The sequence below is a fragment of the Cinclus cinclus genome, chromosome 8, assembly GCF_963662255.1.
Source record: "Cinclus cinclus chromosome 8, bCinCin1.1, whole genome shotgun sequence".
Classification (NCBI taxonomy): Eukaryota; Metazoa; Chordata; class Aves; order Passeriformes; family Cinclidae; genus Cinclus; species Cinclus cinclus.
Window position 1 is genome coordinate 2,976,553 of NC_085053.1, and position 22,852 is coordinate 2,999,404.

General features: G+C 45.7%; 1 protein-coding gene across 2 annotated transcripts in view; it reads right to left on the minus strand.

Annotated features, from left to right (window-relative positions):
• Positions 1–20,744, minus strand: part of XPR1 (xenotropic and polytropic retrovirus receptor 1) — a 105,895-nt gene extending 85,151 nt beyond the window's left edge. For both annotated transcript variants that reach the window (XM_062497359.1, XM_062497360.1), the window contains exons 1-2: positions 20,579–20,744; positions 13,622–13,673 (exon numbers count right to left, since the gene is read on the minus strand). In XM_062497359.1, coding sequence (XP_062353343.1) covers positions 13,622–13,673; positions 20,579–20,647 — 121 coding nt within the window. In that variant the 5' untranslated portion in view covers positions 20,648–20,744. The remainder of the gene's footprint in view (positions 1–13,621; positions 13,674–20,578) is intronic.
• Between the last annotated feature and the right edge of the window lie 2,108 nt (positions 20,745–22,852).

Genomic DNA, 22,852 nt, shown 5'->3' on the forward strand with positions numbered 1-22,852 from the left:
GAACTGCTTGTTTGGAACAGACGGACGCGCGGAGCCGTCACCGCCGGCAGTCACTCATCCCGTGCAGCTCCCAGCCTGGAAGTGAGCACCAGGCAGCACAGAACAGAGCTGCCTCCCTTAATTACACACCAAGAATATTTGTAAATAAATAGATGTACAGAACACTTATTAAATAGGCCATTTCTTGTTAGGATCCGAGCAGATAGTTTTTCTCCCACGCGCTGAAGGAAAGCCCAGGAGATGAATTTAAGGTCGTGGGGCATATTCTGCCTCCTATTTTCCTCTCCTCAGAAACAAGCTACAGGTTTTGCAACCCAACTGGGAACTTTCCTCCCCACCAACAAAAAGTTCCCCCAAGTGTGGCGTGCAAGAGCAGCCCTGGCTAAAACAGAGAGAACTGCCTCTCAGATGGTACACTCCCTGCTCTGTTTAGATTGCAAATAGCTATTTGAGCCTTTGTTTTCAGTTCAAATAACCTCTTGTCACCCTCCAACAAGGGAAACTGAAGATACAGATAAATCAACTTTCCGAGGAAGCTCATGGCAATGTTATGCAAAGCAGAAAGAATTAGTGCTGCACAATCCAAATGTGAAGCAGCTGTAATCCCTTCCAACACAGCAGAAATGGAGTTGAACTAAACAACCAGAAGTGGGACTCAGTATAAAAGAATACCAGTGTCAGTCTTGAAAGATTAAAAACTGCATGATGACCCAACCCAAATCTGTATCCAGCCCCTTAAAAAGAGAAGTTGTCAACTCTGACCATACTTATGTATGGTCAGTCAAGCAACCAAGCATTGCACATGATCCACTTCCTTATTTTTGCTAATGTCTGTAAATAAACTTAAGATTGAAAAACTGAGAATGACAAAATACCAGTTCCCAAGCAGTCCAAGTATCACCTTAGCCTAGCCTATGGACTGGAAACAGTAAAGACAAGAATGGGAAGAGAACTCACAGTGGCAGTTTTCTGCATTCTGTTACATCTATTTTCATCTGACAAAAAAAAAAAAAACCAAAAAAAACAAAACAAGAAAGGCAACCCCCCCCCCAAAAAAAACCAAACAAAAAACCCCACACACAAAAAACACCTCTTTGGGTTGCAGTTACAAGGAACTCCTAAAAGACAAAATCTATACTGACCTCAGATAATCTTCTGACAGGTTGGGGTTTACTTCCTCTATTTAAAAATCTCGCAACAGCGGAATCACACGGGGACTGCAGGGTCTGACAGACATTTGCAAAAGAACTTAAGGAAGTTGTGAATTCAGCACTATGTCTAAATTTCTTTCCCCTCTTTTTTTTTTTTTTAATTTAGGTTGTTTCAAGTGGATCTCCTGCAATTAGTATAAAGTGATGATAAAGCAACATTACAGCAACAGAAACTGAACACTTCATTCTCTAGACTATGCTCTCACAAGAAGACCATTTTCAAACTCCAACATGATCTTGGCTGAAGTAGCTGCAAAATATTCAGAGAAAAGAGTGCAAGTAAAAAGTTTCACAGAAATCTCATCTTCCTGCAGTGCACAGAACAAATCCCCCTGCAATATTTTAATTTTACACTTCCAACACAGTTCAGTCAGGACTTAACAAAAATAAAGCCCTTTGGGTACCAGAAAGTTAAGGCAAACGTGATACTAAAATTTGGAAGGTACTATCCATTATTAAAAAAAAAAAACCTGAAAGCCCACAGTAACAGCCATTATCTTGAAGCTCTTGTGCTACTTCCCCTTGCTACAGCAGAGAATCACTCATTTATCTGCTACTGCACGTGGTGCTTGTCCAGCAAAGGTAACAGAAAAATTGAGAGTTTGGCCAAGAGCCATAACGGCAACTCCCCAAAGGATCAGCATAGCTGGGAGTTATTCTGGGGAAATTCAGAAGGCAGGAGAAGAATAATGACAGAAACCCTTTTTAACCACTCTCAAGACAAACAGTGCATGTAAGCAAAAATCTCAAATAGACATTGAGCTAATTATGTACAGCACATAAAGCTGTAATTCCCCTTCTTTACTTGATAAAGCTTCCAAACATCTCAGAAAATAATTATCACACATGAGACCAGCCACCATGAGCCACATGCTACTACTGAATGTAAAACAAGAGAAGAAAAATAAACCAAAACAAAACGAGAATCGTGGCCAAGGTGGTAAGAGGGTGATAGAGCAGAAACATTTCTTCCCAAACTCACCCCATTGTGGCCCATACACCTCAGTAACCATGAAGTAATTCCCAAAACAGATGGGGATGGCAAAACCCTCTGGCACGCCCTGCTGTCCACACAAAAAGGATTCAATAAAATTGCCTCACATGCAGAAGACAGCAGAGTTGCTACAATTGAGGTTCGCTGCCTTTGGTTTCAAAATAGGCATTTATCAGACCCCTGTAGGTTAGGTAAAGAGACCACAGACTCAAAATAGGCATTTATCAGACCCCTGTAGGTTAGGTAAAGAGACCACAGACTCAAAATAGGCATTTATCAGACCCCTGTAGGTTAGGTAAAGAGACCACAGACTCAAAATAGGCATTTATCAGACCCCTGTAGGTTACGTAAAGAGACCACAGACTCAAAATAGGCATTTATCAGACCCCTGTAGGTTACGTAAAGAGACCATAGACTCGCCACAAAGGACTGGTGTTACTACTGAAACACCAAACTAAAGGATTTGGCAACTGAGCCTCCATATATTGTATTGGCAGCAGCAGGGGGAACCTTCTCAGCTGGTGAAGAGCTCCTGCACCAGCAGTCCCTGACTGACAGCTGGGCTGTACCAACCTCCCTCTCCACGTCCCCAGGGAAGTGAATTCTCTTGAATTCTCTGCCTGATGACTAATTCATTACTCGGATTTGTGCTTAGGCAAGTCCAAGCCCAGATCAGGCTCCTTCCAATGCTGGATTCCTCCTGAGCTGGAAGAACATCTGCTCCATCTCGAGTGCTACCATCACAGCAACCCTGCTCAACCTGCTGAGACCAACACCTGGAACTCAGCCTGGAGGAGCTACCTGAAAGGGAAACTGGTACAGATCAATTCTAGCTGAGCTGCATTTGGATCTCTAAAATGGGAGGGGAAGATTTGAAAGTTCTTTTGTCAAGACTTGAGTTCAAAGTCCCATTTAACACCCCCCAGCAGCAAACTGATCCTCCCCTCCAAGAAGACATGGGTGCAGATAACACCAGAGCCAAAGGCACCACCTGGGGCAGGCAGAACAGTGCTCTCATGCCCATGGAAACGTGAGCCAGGCAGCAGGATCCGGGCCCTGACCTGCTCCTGGCAGGCTGGCTGCACACAGATGAACCCTCCACTCCTCCCCTCGCCACCCTCCTCGCTCCTTCCCTTTCCAAGGCCTCACCACAAAAAGGACATCTGCTGAAGAGAACAGCAATAAAGCTGTGGCAGGCTCCCTGTTGCTGATATATTGCTAAAACTCACACCTGATGCATGGGGTATTTTTGCAGGATCTGAAGTGCTGACCACAACCAGCAGTCACTTTTCAGCAGGATCAGGACAGCAGATGGAGCTGATCAGGTGTGGTGAGCCCTTCAACCTCAGCATCTTGTCTCTATCCTCTCTGCCTCCAACTGCTCAAAATTTCATTCACAATCTATATTTTACTGCCTTATCCTTTGAAACATGAAGTTTTAATAAACAAGTCTTACTGATGTCACATTAATTAAATCCACACCATAAGTGACTGTCAAAATCATCACCTCTAGCATCCAAAATGCAGTCTCTATAGAGCATGTTTTAATGCAGTTTGATCACAGACAAGCAAAAGATATTTTGATTTTTCCTTTCCTTCGTCCTCCCTGGAACGTTTTCTTGTCTCTAGTTGATAGTGAATTGCAATCTCCTAGAAGCTTCAGAAGCACATGAAACTTCCAAAAGTTGTTTTCCTGCACCTTTGTTCACCAAGGTGCAACCCCAGCCAAGGCTTCTAATGGAAAACTGTGTTCTCCTGTGGCTGGGCAGGGGAGAAAGTGAACCTTTGCCTTGGACTGCTGCAGAGCTCAAGGACCATGAAACAACATGGAATGCCATATCTGGCTCTCAGATTATTTCTCTCCTTGCTTTCTGATTGCTACTTCTGATTAAGGAAGACAAAGTCACACCAAAACACTGAACTACAAGCCAAATTCCATTCAGGTATTTATAGAATTCACTTTATAGGTCCATCAGCCAATTCTGCTTGTTATTACCCCATTTTACTGCCTCACCTGTGACTCAGTGCTACAGCTGAGCCCATAAAGGACCTGGGTTCACTCTCAGCAACAACACCTTACATGCTGCTCGTGCCCTTACACACAGCATTCAAAACAAAGAAATTATTAACAAACTCATACAAATAATCAATCAGCTGGAACAGGAGGGAATGAAAATTTAAAAATGGGGTTTTAGACCAGCAGTGCTCATTTTTCCCCTACAGCTGACCCCTGACATGACTGACAAGCAGGGAGGCTGGCACTGAACTCTCTGCCTCAGTACAGCCATGCAGGGATGGGATCCCAGCAAGGAGGTTCCAGAATAGCAGCCTTGGCCACATGTCAGAACAAGTCTGCAACTGTGGGACAAGACAGATCCCAAGTTATCTGCTCACCCACGCTGATCTTTGCAGCTCCTCTGAACTTTGCCCCACAAAGACATTAGGAGCATTTATAAAAGCATGCAAAAGCAATTACTGTAAAAATAAAACCAATGTCATAAACACAGTCTGGATGTCAAATTTGCCTCTTTTTCTATTTAGAGCTGGCATTTCAGCATGCAAAAAATTCTTCACTCCCCCTCTACAACATGTGCCTGGGGCTACACAGCACATGCAAAATAAATTGCATTTATATTGGCATTTATATTCCCCTCTTCTCGACCACACTGCCTTGCCTCTCTTGTTTAGTCAAATAGCCTGCCAGCTTCTCATCAAGAAGTAGAAATTGGTTTTCCATCTCCTAGGAGATAAATAAGGCTTTCCCCTTGCAGAGAAGTCGAGCTGCTGAGTGTACAATTTGAGAAGTCAGTGCCCAGAAAGGCTTTGCACCATCCCAGTGATGTCTGTTCCCTCTGTGATCCTAGTTACCACCCTGGACAGAGGAAAACCACTTTTAAAAGTAAATTCACGTATTTTCATGCAGTTTTCTTTGTGCTTTTAGTTAAACATAGACAACTCTGACTCACGGTGCTGCTGCCTTACAACTAAGGAATTTTATGTACTCTTGTCATACCAGAGGTTAGTAAAATATGCTTTATACCTCTCCATGGTTTCCCCTTCTCAGTTCCCAAAAGAGCTGAACCACAGGATCAGGCTTTCATACTTAGGCTGTACTAATTCAGGGAAAAAAGGTTACCACACTCAACAAAGGCAGCATAAAACAATCAAAAATATCTTAACTACATGACTATGTAATAAATAGAATAATATAGAAATTTTGGAGCAATTTTTAAACAGTGGCTTTGTAAAACCACGATGCTGTAGTCTTGCAGTTTTAAGCTGTAACTAAAGTTAAATATTATGTATTTACAAAAAGCACAGTAACATTTTTAAATGAATCTATTTTCTGCTGGAGGTCAAGCTGTAAGGCTACAGATAGTGTTAAAAAAAACCCAACACAGATGAAATAAGCAAGTAGCTTTCAGTTTTACTTCAGAAATCAGGAAAGCCACTTCACCGGGACTGGGTTGATTCTTTGCCACATTGTTCCTAATTGTAAAATTTTTTAATCAAAGAGACAGACCTTCTCACGTTGAGACACTAACTGTGCAATAGTCTCTTCATGACGTGGCCTTAGAGCAGATGAAGAGAACACAAAGGACCACTCTAGGAAGAGGGACAGCCTTTGGTCCTCCACCACATCACACAGAGATGTCATCACTCCATGGCCACTGGCATGCTGGCCATCTTTCTGAAGCATCTCACAAGCAGTTATGATGTAGAAGAATGAAATCTCCTTCCAGGGACGCTCTGCTCATTCCCTTGCCCGCAGCATGCATTTTTAAAGAGAGAGAAACCAATCAAACTTAATTCATGTTGCATTATTCACTGAGTAGCTGCAGTCCCATCCAAAAAAATCTTAATTGTCTAATAATTCAAGTCACCTGTATCAAACACAGCACCAAAGGGATGACTAGAAAGCCAGAGGCTCCTTACATACACATACACACACTAAATCTTGCTGTTAATATGTCTAGTGAAGCCATTTTTTGAAACAAAGCAATAAATACTGGCCTCTTGCATAAACATGTGCAGTGTTCTTCATGTGTACAGCCACTCTGCTGCCTGATATATCACTGCTGTCTCAGGAGTGCTGGCTGTCAATCTTCCAGCATTGCAAATCTACCTTCCAATCCTTGAGTTCTGACCATTAACACAAAACCTGCCACATTCCAGCTAAATTAAAAGCACTGCTAATTCTTCTAACCACAAACTGGCATCTTAATATATGGGAAAGCAAATGCAGGAAGGAAGGGGGGAAAAAAAAGAAAAAGGCATAGCTGAGCATTTCTGTTGTTACTGTTACCCTACACACATCATTAAGGAATCATCTACACCCGTTCTGCAGCAGAAGGTTTGCAAACCTGCCAGAGAAACCTGTCTCTAGGTCCAGCCTGGACTGCCAGATCCAGCATCCATCATTACCTCCTGCACCACACCCAGCTCTTGGACCATCCTGGGTTTAACACTTCTTAGCACTCAATACCAAAGGATGCTGAAGTAAAGAAAAAAAAAAAGGGCACAGGACAAAACTACAGAGCAAAATGGTGAAGGGTCTAGATGGGAAACCATGTGAGGAGAGGCTGAGGTCTCTGGGCTTGTTTAGCCTGGAGAAAAGGAGACTCAGCCCAGTGCACAACCTCCTCATGAGGGGAAGGAGAGGGGCAGGCACTGATCTCTGCCCTCTGGTGCCCAGTGACAGGGAGGGAATAGCCTGAAGTTGCCTGAAGCAACCAGGGGAGGTTTAGGTTGGATATCAGGTAAAGGGTGTTCATCCAGAGAGGTGGTTGGGCACTGGAACAGGCTCCCCACAGCACTAAGCCTGACAGAGCTCAAGGAGCATTGGGACAGTGCTCTCAGGCACATGGTGTGATTCTTGGGGATGGTCCTGTGCAGGGACAGGAGCTGGGACTCCACGATCCTTGCGGATCTCTTCCAACTCAGAATCCTCTATGATTCAATTAACTGCCTGTTCTTGGGTACACTCAGGACTCGTGTTCTTCATGCAGCAAGAACGCGTCAGAGCAATCTCAGCTGCTGCTGAAGTTGCACAGAACGCACCACAAAGCAGAGGAAAAGGCAGAAGGCTTGCTCAGCACCAACACAAGTTTCCAGGCTTGTCCACAGATGAAGCAGGGAATCAGCCATGAGGTCTCCATGGGGCAAATGGAAAGGGTGAGGAAGTCCAGCATTTCCACTGACTGCAATCACAAGCTTCCTTCACAAAGAAATGGTGATCAACCTGCTAAACCACCTACCCCCCCATGACCTTCCTGGTTACCCTGCATGGTCCCACACCACCCTGAGAGCCCCGGGAGACTTTCTGAATCAAGTGGTTTATAAGAAGTGAAAGAGTTCACGGCATCTGCCAGCAGGACAGGACCCTGAGCACACCAGCAGGCCCTGAACAGACTCTCAGACCACAGCTGGAGAACCTGTGGTCTACAGGACAATGATGACATCTGTGTTGGCTGGTTGTCTCCACAATCAACAAGTCACTTTCAATCACTCAGTCACTGCTCAGCCTGGGGACAGGCTTTCTAGCAGAGGCTGTTGTGTTAGGACAGAGTGCAATGGTTTAAACCTCAAAGACAGTCAGTTTAGATTATATATACAGAAGATGTTTTTTTCACAGTGAGGGTGGATGAGGCCCTGGCACAGACTGCCCACAGAAGGTGTGGATACCCCATCCCTGAAAGTGTTCAAGGCCAGGTTGGTCACAACTTGGAGCAATCTGGTCTAGTGGAAGGCATCTCTGCCCATGGCAGGAGGGCTGGACTGTATTACCTTTATAGGTTCCTTCCAAACCACACCATTCTGTGACTCACCTGACCTCTACTCCACATCCATGTTACACTCATTACTGGTTAAGCACAATTCAGCCTCTTGGTGCTCACCACCTCAGAGGAAGCCACGGGTACCACTGTACCAGCAGCGTGCTCTGAAGGCACAGAGAGAGGCAGGGCTTGGTACAAAGCAGTGCTGTGAGCACTGAACCACTTCTGACAGCAAAATAACTTCTACACGAACACACGGTACTCCACATTTTCACACAGGCATCTGTGCTCCAAATATTTTAGTGAGCATCCAGCTGTTCTCTCTGGACCCTACTCCAACCATATGCACTGTTTACCTTTCAAATTTTATTGCTCCAGGGGAAGACAAACCAGACATCATCTCCTTCTCTAAATGCTGGTATGCTGCCAAGTTCTCCTCCTGTCCACTGCTTGCACACTCTGGGAGCTAACACTTTCCACAAGCCCAATAACCTATTTTTCTACAGCTAATCCAATACCTGGCATCAGGTCTCCAACTAAGAAGAGGATTGTCATGGGATTTTTTTTTTGTTAGTTTACATACTAATTATAAATACAAAGGCCTACAGACTGAATTACAGCCTATACAGAATCAAAGACCTGCATCTGGGGTATAGGACACCAACCTCCATGTCCTCATGGGTGTGTGACAACACCCTGAAATAAAGACACAGCATTAATCTCTTTGTGGCTGCTTCTGATGTGCAGCATTTCTGTTGAAGACTCTTTTAAGCCTTAAGCATTCCCATGTAAACAAAACCTCAAGCCACTACAAAGTAAGCTTGTGCAATTGGAAATAAATGTTTATTTTGAAATAAAAAGAAGGCATCTGCATATATACAGACAAATCATAAGCCTTTGATCAACCCTACAAAGCATGTCTGCATATAACAAAAACTGCCAGGCTCATAACTTCCTCTGGAAAGAAAAAGAATGTGATGTCCCACACCCTACTTATTCACCAAGATTATTTATCCCCTTAAAGAATACTACTTTGTTTATTCAGATAACACAAATAAATCCAAACTAAAGATCTGTAGCTGTCAGTTAACAGGGCAAGTGCCTTACAAATGAAAGCAGAAACAATGGTGGAATAACATAGGACCTGCTGCCAGTGCTGGCACTGTCAAAATGTCCCAAACTTGCACCTCTTGCTTTCTTAATCCATCACGAGTAAACAGGTGACCACAAAGATTACAGGTACCAGTAGAGCATATCTGTCACCACTAAAGCTTTTCCCTTACCAATTAATGTTGCTTTAACACCACCTCTTACTCTTGGGTTTGAATTCTACCCTAGAGCACCTGTGCTCCCCACTCTTACCCCAAGACACCATTCCATCCCCAGAGAACCAGTGTGATCCCTGTTTGAAAGGTGCCACTGGAATCTGGGATAGGGGTTAGGTAATCTCCATAATAAAAGGATACAACGGGACGGTCTTGCACCGTCTGATATTACAACAACGATATTTGTTTATACAAGTATTAAAGGGAGGATAAATGTAAATATCTGAAAGGCAAATATTCTAGGAAATAATACTGAGAGTGGCCCCTGTCCATTCAAGCAGATAATGAGGATGAATAATTTACAGCTGCACTTTGGTGCCCGCTGCAGCCGAGGAGAGGAGCACCGTAAGGAGCTTGGGGAGATGCCGACACATCTGCTCACCAAGTGGAACAATCAGGAGCACTCCCAGCAACAGTGGTCCAGTAACCTGTTTTACTTAGGTGACAGGAAGCAGTGGGAGGACAAGGAATCAACAAACAAAACAAAACAACACAAAAAAAAAAAAAACCACACCCACAGCATGCTCCCAGTGAAGTCAGAATTTCATGCCTTTGCACATTCTGCTTCAGAGGAAAACAGAGCTATGTTCAGGTTTCACCTCTAAATCACCACAGATTCTTGCTACAGCTATCTTAGGGTTAAAAAAGGCTGCCTGGTCTGGCACACTTGCATTCAGTGCCACGGGGACTCAGGAGCCATGGATGATATCATGGGAGCAGCATCCACTCATCCCCCTGTTCTGGTAACAGCAAGCAGAATGCAACAAAGCAAAGCAAACACACTCCAAAGAACTCTCCAGAAAGCCAAGCAAGTCTCACCAAACAGCTGGGAATCATTTGATACCTTTTCCAATGATGTGCACAGGATTGAATTAACAGACTGAACACTAATTTAGTACAGATGTTGCTCAGGTAGAAGGATGGTGCAGGTTTCATCAGGGGATTGCCTTGTAAAAAGATGAGGAGCATCTGGAGGAACAACACTGGCATACAAAAACTGTCATTACAAAGGAGACAGATGGATGAAAAAAACGTATCTTAGAACAGATTAAAGAATTTATGTGTACAGCTAGGAACTGCCAGAAAAGACATGCCACGATCTGGAATAACTCCTCACAAAATGCAGGGAACCACAGCACCCTGCAATTGTGTGAGGGGACAGCTATAACCAAACTCCTCTTACCATACAGCCTTGAAAAGTTTTGCTTATCCACCTCTACAAGGTTTTTTGCTAAAATCACAGTCCACTTATTAACTGAAAATAGGAAAAAGCAGATAGACACAGGTGGGATTCAACATAGCACAGTGAGAAGGGTCACCATACATCCACAGAATAAACTGAACAATTTAGAGCTAAGATCCACTTCCCAGCATCACTTTGTCCACTAAAGTAGCACAAGCAACTATCCCTTGCAGAATTTAAGAGTAATTCTGAAGTTAGGTTTGTTTACCCACCCACAAACAGAAAATGCCTAAATACAAACCCAAAGAAAGCTATTCATGATGGATGGCTCACCTATTGCCTGCCTTGTCTATTATTTACAACAAGCCTTGGTTGGGTAGCACTTTTTTTCGTTGTTTTATACAATTTCCAAAGTGCTTTCAGCATTCTACTAAGCAATAGGGAGCATTTCTGTCTATACACAAATTTTACTGACATAGTAAGCAGCCTGTAGCAGAAATCTAAGAAATTCATTCACAAATGCCAGATCACACATCCAGCCAAGCAGAATAAGAACCAGGAACAGCCTCAGCTTTGCTATACAAAACTCCCTTGTCTTCAAAATCCAATATTTTATCCAAAGATTAGCTTACAATTCATGCAAGGTAAATCAAAGCCAACTCTGGAGCTCTGCAGCATGTCTGTGATCAATGAGATCAATTAGCAAATGGATTTTAGTTAGACCAGTCTAAAATGAGATTACATCAGGCTCATACTGGGAGGCTGGGTTTCAGCAGCACAGCCCTGGAGTTTCTGTGCTAACTCAAAATAACACAGAAGAATCCATTGCAAAATCCATATTAAACTGGAAACAGGCAGGCCAATAGCCAGCCCCTGACAATAGCTACTACATTTTCCCCCAAAATGCAAGGAACTTGCTCCACCTCCTCTGACAGGGACTAGAGCAGCATTTTGGGCATGGTTGGTATGCAGTCACTACTAAACCTGGCCTAAAGTTTCTAAGAACAAAGGCAGAAGGGCTTAAAAAAGAGAGAGATGCAAGCAACAGGGATGGGGAAAAGGTGTTGACTCATTTCCAGCACAAAAGGTGAAGGAATTAGTGTAACTGCTCTCCACTTAAGGGCAGGTCAGGCAGACAGCCTTAAAGAGGAGTGGTTCAAAACAGTTGGGATTATATTCTTTACAGTACAGAGGAAAAGACCCAACCCCACCAAAAATGAACAGAACATTTTTCTACTGCTGGAAACTGTCTTAGGTCATTGCTTTCCTTTTGTGGATGTTTCTAAAGCATCAAAGGAGGCAGAAGCACAGTTAAAATTCTACCAGTGTTTAAAGGAACATAAATATAATATAATTTTATTCTTCACCTCCTCTTGCTTTGCCAAATATGTTTACACACAAACATCACAGCACCATTACAGAACACAAGCACTGAAAATAAAGAAATCAAAATGTTGAATTATAACACTTTACAACAAGCAACTCAAGCCCACCTTGAAATCTTAGATAACCCTAGCCAAGTCCAGGAAGTGACATTCCAACATCAAACTACAAAGTTCCATTAGCACACACACCGTTTGCTCACACTGTCAGCAATAAACCAGTGGACAGATGAGAGGAAAATAAAAAAAAAAAAAGTCTTCCAATTGCTCCAGTCTCCCATTGAAAACCAAGCAGTATTTTTATAACATTAGTAAGTTGTCTTTAGAAGTTATTGTAGTCAGTTTGGCCTACACAAAAAACTTTACTTCCTCTTAGTCTTATGTTGTTGGGGAAAAAGTTTTTTGGGTGGGTTTTAGGCAATTCTGCTACTTTAAAATAATAAAGCAAGACTTTCCTCTTCACCAATGTATGCTGAGTTTTCCAAAGATAACACAGATTTTGGATTCTAGGACCATAACCTTTAGAAACCTAGTTCTAGGAGTACTGTACTTTAGAGAAAAGTGTGAATTTTTTAAACAAGATTAGCAGGATAAGTTGCTTGAGCTACTAAGTGTCAGGTGAAATCTAAAAATTACACCTGCCTGAGCATTGCTTCCACAAAGTTTTAAGCTTGGAAAACACCTCTGAAGAGTTTAAGGACAGACTGCCCCATCCCACACACTCTGTCTTAAACTATTAATTATTGCAGCTCTGGTTTTAAAATTCTAATCGAAGAGCAAGTGGAGTTGAGGTTGTTTTTTTTTTTTTTTAAACCCCACACTATATTAACTACGTCACACCTCATTTCCCAGTTCTAATCAACAAAAGGAAAGTAATTAATCAGCTAACACGAAGAGGGACCAGCATTACTGATGTTAGACAACTGACTACACCAGGAACAGCACTTGTTCTCCTGCACTATAATTATACAAGAAGCCCAGAGCCATGATCAGAAATTAGCAACATTAAATCTGCAATCAAAGTGAAAGTAATAAAGGTAAGGCTATAAAGCAGTTAGAAATTCACATGAAGGGCAAGAAAGTAAGGAGTGAAGCAACACAGAGGCAAAAACTCTTGAGTACTTTAAAGACAACAAAAGGAAGAAAGATACAGAAAGTAAAAGGCTTCATTATGAAATCTGGCACAGATCATCACTTAATTAAACAAACCATTTAAAATGCAGTGAGCTTAAAACCAAACACCTATACCAGAATAATCTAGAGTAGTCAGAGACAAGAAACACATGCAAACAAGAAGATATACTCATGTCCTCATGGGAGAGGCAGCACAGCACTCAGGGAGGACACAGAACAAAAAGATGAGACTCTTCCAGCCCAAATCAGCAGTACCAAACCAGGAACCGGTGTCTCTCCAGCACAGCTATCTCCCAGAGTGGCTGGCTCTCACAGGAAAACAAAGCTCTATTCTCAAGCAATGAAGAAAATACTTCCACCACTGAATGACCTTCTAAGCAAGAGGAATCCAGCTGTTGCTGTCTCAAACTATACAAAGACATTTATTGTCCCAATGAAAGAGGACGAAGAGTTCTAACAATCAAAAATAGCATGCAGGCTGTCAAAGGCCAGGCTTTTGCCCATCAGGATATTAAGTTTACCAATTTAGGAGGACTGAGGACAGAAAAGTAGCAGGACTACATGTCCAGCACCCAGTGCCAAGAAAAACACAACTGTGGGTTACAATTTGCTTACCTTCTATAGAAGGGGCCTGGTCCACAGCTGCGTAAAGCATCTCTTTCAAAGCCTGTAAGGGAGAAGCAGAGAACAAGGAATACAGTTAGCATTAAAAGATTAAAAAAAAAATTACACTGTTTTGATACGCCTGTTCGAAAACAAAAGCAATTAAAGCCCTTTTATCCTGCAGACTGGCACAGAAAGCTGTGGTACGTGATGTCAAGGCTACCACACGTATTTCTGTTCACAAGTGAAACAGGTTCATGTTTACTGACTGCTTCATCTAAAGCCTGTTATCTTACTAATCTATAAAATTTATTCCAACTGTACATTTCAACATCTTTCTTAGGAAAAATGTTTCTCAGTTGGTAGGATGCTAAAGCCTTTACACTAAAAAAAAAAAAGAAATAACAAAACCTGAAGTGTTGCGTGACACAGAGGAGTTTGTCAAGGAAAAGCAGCCTCAGGGATTTCTCATCACTGTTCTACAGGAGTTATAGGAGCACAGAAACACACATACATTCTAAAAGCTGAAGACAACATGATGAAGGAGATTTGGGAAACAAGGGTCACAGCCTTCTCTAAAGGTGGGAAGTGAAGGGCAACATTAACACCAGCCAAAATTAATTAATTAATGAGGTTTCAGGTCCTGGAGGAACCATGAGCTGCCTTACAGCCCCTTCCTAGAAGGCCTCCTTCCAGGCAGCTGTTCAGGTGCTGGTATTAGTCCAGGCACAGATTAAAGACCTGCTCACTCACATCCTCATAAACTGAATTCAGATCAATGACTAAAGGAATTAGGAGAGTTCAGGGGAGGGTCACAATGATGATCAGAGGGTTGGAGCACCTCTACTATGGAGACAGGGTGAGAGAGCTGGAGGTGTTCAGCTGCAGAAGAAAAGGCTCCAGGGAACCCTTAGAGCCCCTTCCAGTGCCTAAAGGGGTTCCAAGAGAGCTGGGGAGGGACTTTGGACAATAGCCAGGAATGACAGGACAAGAGGGAATGGACTCAGACTGACAGAGAGCAGGTTTGAATAAAATATTTGAAAAAAAAATCTTCCCTGTGAGGGTGGTGAGGCCATGACACAGGTTTCCCAGAGAAGCTGTGGCTGCCCCATGCTCATGGCCAGGTTGGACAGAGCTTGGAGCAACCTGGTCTAGTGGAAAGTGTCCCTACCCATGATAGGGAGTTCCAATGAGATGATCTTAAATGTCCCTTCCAACCCAAAATATTCTAGGATTTTATGAATAACCTGAACCATAATTTTGGAAGTAGAAGCCACAGGGAAGGACCCATTCCTACTGCAAAGTGATTTGCTTATACACACCTCACATCTTCATGCCCACACTGAACATGAGTACCCTCCTCCACCCACCACAAAAAAACTGATTTATTCCCTCACTTTTGAGCCCACAGAAATCTACCACAAAAAAGTCATTCAGGTCTTCTTAGTTCCTATTTATTCTGCCTGATTCTCAACATATCCCATACTTCTATAATCCTAAAAGATAGTAGAAGCAGAGGCATATGTGATAGTGCCCCAGGACAAAACCTCCCAGCCTAAATAACAAATCCCCAAAACACCCTCGAGGTAAAAACCACCAGCTCAGCAGCTGGGGACTGAGCACTGTTGTAACTGTTGGGTAAATACAAGGTCTAAAGGACAAGTCTGTTTACTACAAGATACCCAAGGTGGCTGCTTACACCGGCAGCTCTGGCATCTCTCAAAGGTCTGGCTCCTGAGTCCACAGAGGTCTCAACAAAGGTCACTTGCATAATTGTTTTCCCAACTGAGACACTGCAGGATGATCCTCATTCCAGCAGCACAGCTCTCCTCTACTCTTGGAGCTTTTCTAAAATTCCTTGGGAGCACTGGCCACTTCAGTCCATTCCCACCCCCCCCCCCCATGACTCACGGGTGAGCAGCTCATGATCTGCCTCTGCACACCAAGTGGTCAAAAAGTCTTCCTCCTTTTCCACCCCAGCCGTCATCCTCACCAACCTGTAACTTTTTCCATGAACCACAGCGTGACACAGGATAAACAAACCAGAAGAGACAGCACATTGAAAGTCACTGTTGTACCAACTCATCTCTTAACCCAGAGGTAAACCCGGTGTAATTCCTATCTCTGGTTTTATCAGTGATTTAAAAAAAAAAAGATTAAAAAGGACAACACTGACAGTCCTGCACTAAACAATCTTGAAAGCTGAAGGTGTCAGTCGTCCCACAGACCTCTCTCTCCCCATGCAGACTGACATAGTACAATCTGACAGCTGCAGGGCAGCAGATTTTGTTACTGCTTTCCTGACCTATATGAGTAAACCAATAACCTGAAAGTGAAAGACTCTCTGCTCCTTCACACCTAAACTGTTTAGCCCTCTAGATTATAGAATTTTAGAACCCATGGTTTACAAAAGTTATCAGTCACTGTCAATGTGAAACACTTAAGAATTACTCTTTCTGCCCTCAAACTAAACAAAATGGGCTATTTCCCTGCTTCAGACTGTGCCAGTGCTACACCTTGCACCATCAGCAAGTTTGTGTAAATACGAGAGAACAAGGAAAAAAAGGCCAAAAGAAAGCACTTGAAAATGCAACCATCGGACCTTAAGAGTGAACAAAATCAAGCACAAAAACTTTAAAACACACCAAAAAACTCCAATTTTAAAGGAGTCTTTCAAGCTACTTAAGCTCCTGCGCTAACAGCCCGAAGGACAAATAGTAAAATAGCACAACAGATTTGTGTCAGGAGGTGGCAAGCCTGGGTGTGAACTGCCTATCATGAAGCTGGGTTTGATGAGCAGAATTGGCCACCCCCCAAAAACTGAAAGCCTGTTTCTGCAAGAGAGACTCTGAAGGCAAGCAGGCAAGCTCAGCTATGAGTTTCCTCTCCCCCCACCTACTTCCTGCTGCAGGTGGTGTCTGGGAGAAATGATGCCTAAAACTCAGCAACCTGTCTCTCTTCTGCAACAGCAAAAGGATTTAAAACCTGGGATCTCCCTCAAAGTGAATGGAGGTCACACCTTTACCCATCTCTCCCATGAACTTTGCACCTGTAATAACTGTTCTGCTCCTCCTCCCTCCCCAGCTGCTGCTATTTCAAAGGTATTATGTGCTTTTTCTATAAAAATACCATCAGACTTCTGCAGAGAAACAAATTCAGGCCAGATTAACTGCAAACCAAGCAGCCATCTGGCAACTGTACAAGTGAGATGTACAGTTCCATCAGCTGGACGTGCAGGCACACACTTACATTTAGAAGTCTCAGCACAGAGCAATGTTCTCCTCCTGAAAGCAATCCAGAGAGGAACACAAGAGCAAAGGAACCTGGAGGGTGTGTGGATAAACAAAGGACTAGCTACCTCAATATTCCACTGTATCAAAAATGAGCATTGTATGCAGCAGAGCACATTCTCAGCCAAAAAAAGCCAAAAAAAAAACCAAACAAAAAAAAAAAAAAGCATCAGCTGAAATTCATGCAAGAGTCACCTGAATTTGTACAGTACTATGTGGAAATGAGAATTCAGTCATCTGACACCAAAAGTTGGGATTGTGTTTGTTTTCATCTTTTTCTTGTTTTCCATTTTTCCTGTTTTCATGTTTTTCCAAAGGAACTGAAGGGTAAATGAATGGCCCAAAACTTTTAAGGCAAAATGTGCACTGAAGCAGCGCATACCACAGCTGTAGTTTAACAGGCTAGGAAAGTGTGACTCACTTTACAGAAGAAAATACACTGCCAGAGCCCCTAAAACAAGGTGAGCAAACCCTTTCACTGCTGCTGCCAGAGTGAGGCACATCAACATCATTTCACACAATCTTTAGAAGGGAAATTTGGAAAGGAAAGCCAAATCAAGTCAATCAAGGTTTGTGTAAAGCTCCACGTTATTGTTGGCTCAGTCATGGTAAATGTATTGGGAAAAGCTGAATGAAACAGAATAGCATTCATTGCCATTTTCCCTCTTTTCTGTAAGCCAAGTGCTCCTTCTCAAAAAGCAGATGTACAGTGATGGTCACTGCAGAGCTTTTGCTGAAAGAAAATAAGAATCTAAGTCACACCTATCAAAATATATCTTACTTTTGCCTGTTTTAATGGATTTTTCTCTCCCTAAAGCTCTCAGCCTGACTACTAGCCCTAAGCCCAGGCAACTTCTCATACTTCCTGCAAGCACACTCAGAATACTTAAACTAATTATTTTTGGAGGGAACGAGCATGTTAATGGTAAGAAGTTTTGAGGACTGCCAGTTGTTAAAGACCACCTGAAAGTGAAACTACATTTTTAGGTATTGAAAACACAACAATCTCATTACTCCTGACGTTATCACCCACAGATTACAGGTAGTCTGACAGGCAAAGCTCCCAGAGGCACACTCAGTCCAAATCCCATCCAAGGATCTCCCAGGTTACCTGGGTCCCAGCACACTCCTGGAATCACCTGCTTTCCAATGGAAATAACTACAAATAGCAGAGTAGAAAATTAAGATGAGAACATGTAAGCTTTACAATACTGAACGACTTAGAGAAAGCAATTTCTGCATCATCTTCTAGTTCTTTCATGAGGAACTGCTTCAAACTGAAAGAGAGCAGGCTTAGATCAGATACTAGGCAAAAAAATCTTCCCTGAGGGTGGTGAGGTCCTGGCACGGGTTCCCAGAGAAGCTGTGGCTGCCCCATCCCTGGGAGTGTCCAAGGCCAGGTTGGACAGGGCTTGGAGCAACCTGGGAGAGTGGAAGGTGTCCCTGCCCATGGCAGGGGGTGGGATAAGATGAGCTTTCAGGTCTCACCCAACCCAAACCATTCCAGAATTCTGTGATCCTGAAGGTGACATCCTGAAAACAGGAAGAATCTTTTCAGAGCTAGAAACCTACCCCAGAAGATCTCTCACCCTGACAGGGCGGTTAGAGGTTTAATTAAGAAGGATAATATAGAAACTGGGAGCTGAAGAAACATTATAACACTATTAAATATACAAATAGTGTTCTAAAATGTTACTGTGACACCTCCTGTAAGCAGCGCTGCACACAAGTAACAAAGGCAAAGTTTAACCTCCCGATTGCTAATCAACATCTGGGAATTTTTCTGGACAAAGGAGGGCTGGATGCTTTTTGCCTCTGTTATAACCAACAAGTAAACGGAGGTAGTGCTGGGCTTTTATGCACTGCACCCACACGACCACCAGTTACTGAATAATAAATGCCAGGCTATTCCATCACTGTAATATGCACGAGCAGGAGGTTGATTCACATCCCAGCCAGTTGCAACAAGGCAAACAAAGAGTTTGAAAGTTATTACTGAAAGGGAGGGTGAGGTTTGTGTTTTCCTTCACTCCACATTAAGCTGTCTCTCCAAGGACGAGATTACTTGTGATTAGAAAGAGTAAGAGCATGAAGGAAGTTTTTACTGAAATCTACATTTTTAAGTGGGATGGGGGAAGGGAGAATGACATAATAATAGTGCCCTAGTTAAAACAGCTGAAAATTAACCTCCCATAATGAAAACAGTGGCCGACAAGCAGCAGAGCTCTTCACACATTAATCAAGGTGTCTTAGTTCACTGGGTCTCCTTACCCTCTCTCCACAGCTGTTTGCTCAGCACGCAGCCAGATCTTTCACCCTTTTATTTCCCCCTTGCCTTCCCCTCCGACCCACCTCCAAAGCTGCTCTTAGGAAGACATCCAAGTTTTCTGTTTCCAGGAACAGAAGACAACTCTCACAGGGATAACCCACTGGAGACATGATGCAGAACTAAGCTGGCCCTTTATTTTATCGAGACAATGGTTTTCCTCCTCCTCCTCAAGGGCTGATGGCATTACTTGGCCGTCTACCTCTCCACATAATTCAAAGAGATCACAATATTGTTGTAAAGCCAAATCCAGCTGCAGTTTTTATTTAAACATCCGTTCCTCTGCAGCCAGGTAAAGGAAAACAAAGGAAGAGTGAAAAGGGCAGATATAAACTTTTCAAGCTCGACCTTATAACAAGCAAGGTAAGATAAATGTGGTTTTCCTTGCAAATGCAGACAGATAAATAGGGACAGTATAAATAAATTGCTATTACAGTCTTAGGGAGAAAATACAGTCCCTCAAAGAGTAACAAATGTTGCATGGTTTTAACCGAGTCAGTCAGACAAGAAGTTTTGCTGCTCACGGCTGTCCTATAATCAGCTTTCCGTTGTCTACATTTAATTATTACTTGTGGAAAAGACATCGCTGGCACCTGCCACTTTTACTGCTGACACTGAAATAGGAAATGGTTTTACAACAAATAACCACCTCCAGCTCGGTCCAGTTCAACCCAAGCCCAGAGCCGGTGTGATAAATCTGAAACGAAGCAATCGGCGTGACCTTTAGCAGGCTGGCACGATAAAGCCCGAAAAAGCTGAATTCTGCAGATAATTCATGATTAACGCAGCACAACTTGGTGCAAACAGTGCTCATAAATGCCCCGACTCGAGTGTGAAACAGCCAGACGCAGAGCCTTAGTTAAAAATGATCATAAAACGGGAGGTGATGGGGGTTTGGTGCCCTGTTTTTGGGGGGCTCGGGGAGTCGATGGGGGTTTGGTGCCCTGTTTTGGGGGAATGGGGGGAGCCGAGAGCGGTACCGACGGCCCCCGGCAGGGAAGGGAGGGCGAAGGGAGCTGCCCAGCCCATCGGGATCGCCCTTGGGAGGCCGGGAGCCTCTCAAAGTCACCGCTTCGAACCGGGAACCGGCGCTGGTGCCGAACCCCGCCGGAGCTGCGGCCGGGCCGGGGCGGGCTGGGGGTGCCCGGTGCCGAGCGTACGCCCCGACAAGAGGTTCCAGGCGGTAATTAACTCATCAGTTAATGAAGCGGACAGCCGAGGGGTGCCCAGCGGACACACAGACACACGGACACGCTGCCTCTCCATCAGCAGCGCCCCGCCGCACGGCGGGCACCGGGAGGCGCGGGCGGCCGGGGCCGGTGCCCGCAGCCCTGCCCGGGGCCGGGGCCGTACCTCATACTGGATGTACTGCTTCCGCCACTCGGGGGTGATGTGCGCCGCGAGGTGCTCGGCGAACTTCATCCTGCCGTCGCCGCCGGCGGGCCGGGGCCGGGGCCGCGCTCGCTCCGCGCCCGCAGAGCCGCCTCGGCGGCGCCTGGCTGCGAACGGCCGTCGGTAGAGGGGGGCGGGGGGGGTCCGCCGCCACCGCACATGGGCCCCCGCCCGCCCGCCCGGCCACTCCTCAGCCCGCCTCGGGCCTCCTCAGCGCCGCCCCGCCGCCGCCGCCGCCGCCGCCATGTTCGCCACCGCCTCCCGCCGTCACCGCCCGCAGCCAACCGGCACCGGCACCGCGCGTCCCCGGCACCGCCGCCCGCCCACCGCCGCCGGGCGGGGCCTGCGCCCGGCACCGCCCCGGGCCCGCCCGCCCTCGGCACCGCCGCACCGCCGCCCCGGGGCGGGGCCCCTTCCTGGTACCGTCCCGGTACCGCCCCGGTACCGCCCCGCGGGGAGGCGCCGTTCCCGCGCTCGCCGCCGGGGGGCGCCGCGACTCGCGCGGGTTTGGGGTCAGGTTCGGGGCGGGGGAGCGGAACCCGCGATCCCCGGGATGGCCGGGACAGCACCCGAGGGAATGCGGGGAGAGATGGGAACGGGATGGGGGTGAGACGGGAACGGGATGGGGACGGGACGGGAACGGGGTGAGGACGAGACGGGAACGGGACGGGACGGGACGGGACGGGACGGGACGGGATGGAATAGAAAAGGGATAGATGGGGAAGGGAATGGAATAGAGAGGGAATAGGAATGGGGTGGAGGGGGAAGGGAATGGGATTGGGGAAGGAGTCGGATGGGATGAGATCAGCATATGATGGGATGTGGATGGGATGTGATGGAAAGGGAATGGGGTGGAGATAAAGTGAAACAGAGGGAGGGAAGGGGAAAGGTGTCGTAGGGAGTGTGGCGTACACGGGGGAAAAGAAGTGGCAGGATGCAGAGGGGTCAAGGAGAAGAAAGACAGAGAACAGGGGTGAAGATGGGGGAAAGAGTAGGAGAAAGTGCAGGAACGAATAGGAGCAAGGATTGAAGGAGGAGGGAAGCTGGGCTGACAGGCCATGAAAGACCAGGAGAAAAGGGAAAGAAAGAGGGGGAAAGAAAGGGAGAGGAGAGGAGAGGAGAGGAGAGGAGAGGAGAGGAGAGGAGAGGAGAGGAGAGGAGAGGAGAGGAGAGGAGAGGAGAGGAGAGGAGAGGAGAGGAGAGGAGAGGAGAGGAGAGGAGAGGAGAGGAAAGGGAAAATTTTCCAAAAGTTGCGTTATCTACACCACGTTTGTTCTTGCGCTGCCCAGCAATGCTGTGCACATCCAGGCTGGGACAGGGGGATCTGGGATTGGAGGGCAGCTCTTGGAGCAAGCCCACCTGAACGGGCCACGTCTGCCCTGGAATACACATCCCTGGGGCTGGGGATTTGATACCCTCTGGGTCGCGGCCTGACAGACCAAACTGGAGCCGCTCAGAATGGGGCTGCAACCCCTGGTTATCCCCAAGATTCTCAGCAGCCCGAACCCTGCCCTCCCTAGTTCCTTGGTTTTTGGGGATTTGCCGCATTTGGGATTAATTTTGTCTTCCTTTGAACCTCCCAACCTTTGGCACGACTTCAGGTGCCAGTTTTCAGCTTTCCCCCACCCTCACAGAGCCAATCCCATCCCCGCTGCTGGCCCTGGGACAAATGTCCCCTGACACCCGCAGGGCTCCTTTGCTGCGGAGATTTATGGGGGTCCTGTCGCAGGCCCGGGGATCCGTGATTTGTGAGGGCTGAGATTCGCCGGGCAGCCAGCACGGCGCTGGCTGATACCATCTCTTAATCACGTTTGCAGCAAACCCTTTAATGAACAGAGCTTTCGGGCCCTTCATGCTCTCAGCAAGCCTGACCGGCGGTGACCCCGGCACGAGTCCGCCGCGGTGGCTGGCACAGTTTGGCTCACATTTCCCAGGTCACCGCCTTCCCAATGCCTCACCTTGGCAGGCTCGGCTGCCCCCGAGAGCATCGCCCGGGGGCTGAGCCTGCTCCCCCCGGAGCTGGGATGTTACAGCCCCGACCCTTTGGATGCTATAGGGCTTCCAGAGTTAACTTGTGGCGGGGGTGGGGGCAGGAAAGGGGATTAAGAAATAAATATGCTCTTTGTTATTTGCGGGAGGTGTTGTCTGCAATACGTACTGGGATGTATAATAGATTGACGCCTTCTGATAAGACAGCTGGAGAATTTCGTGATGGAAAGTAACCGGTGATTCCCC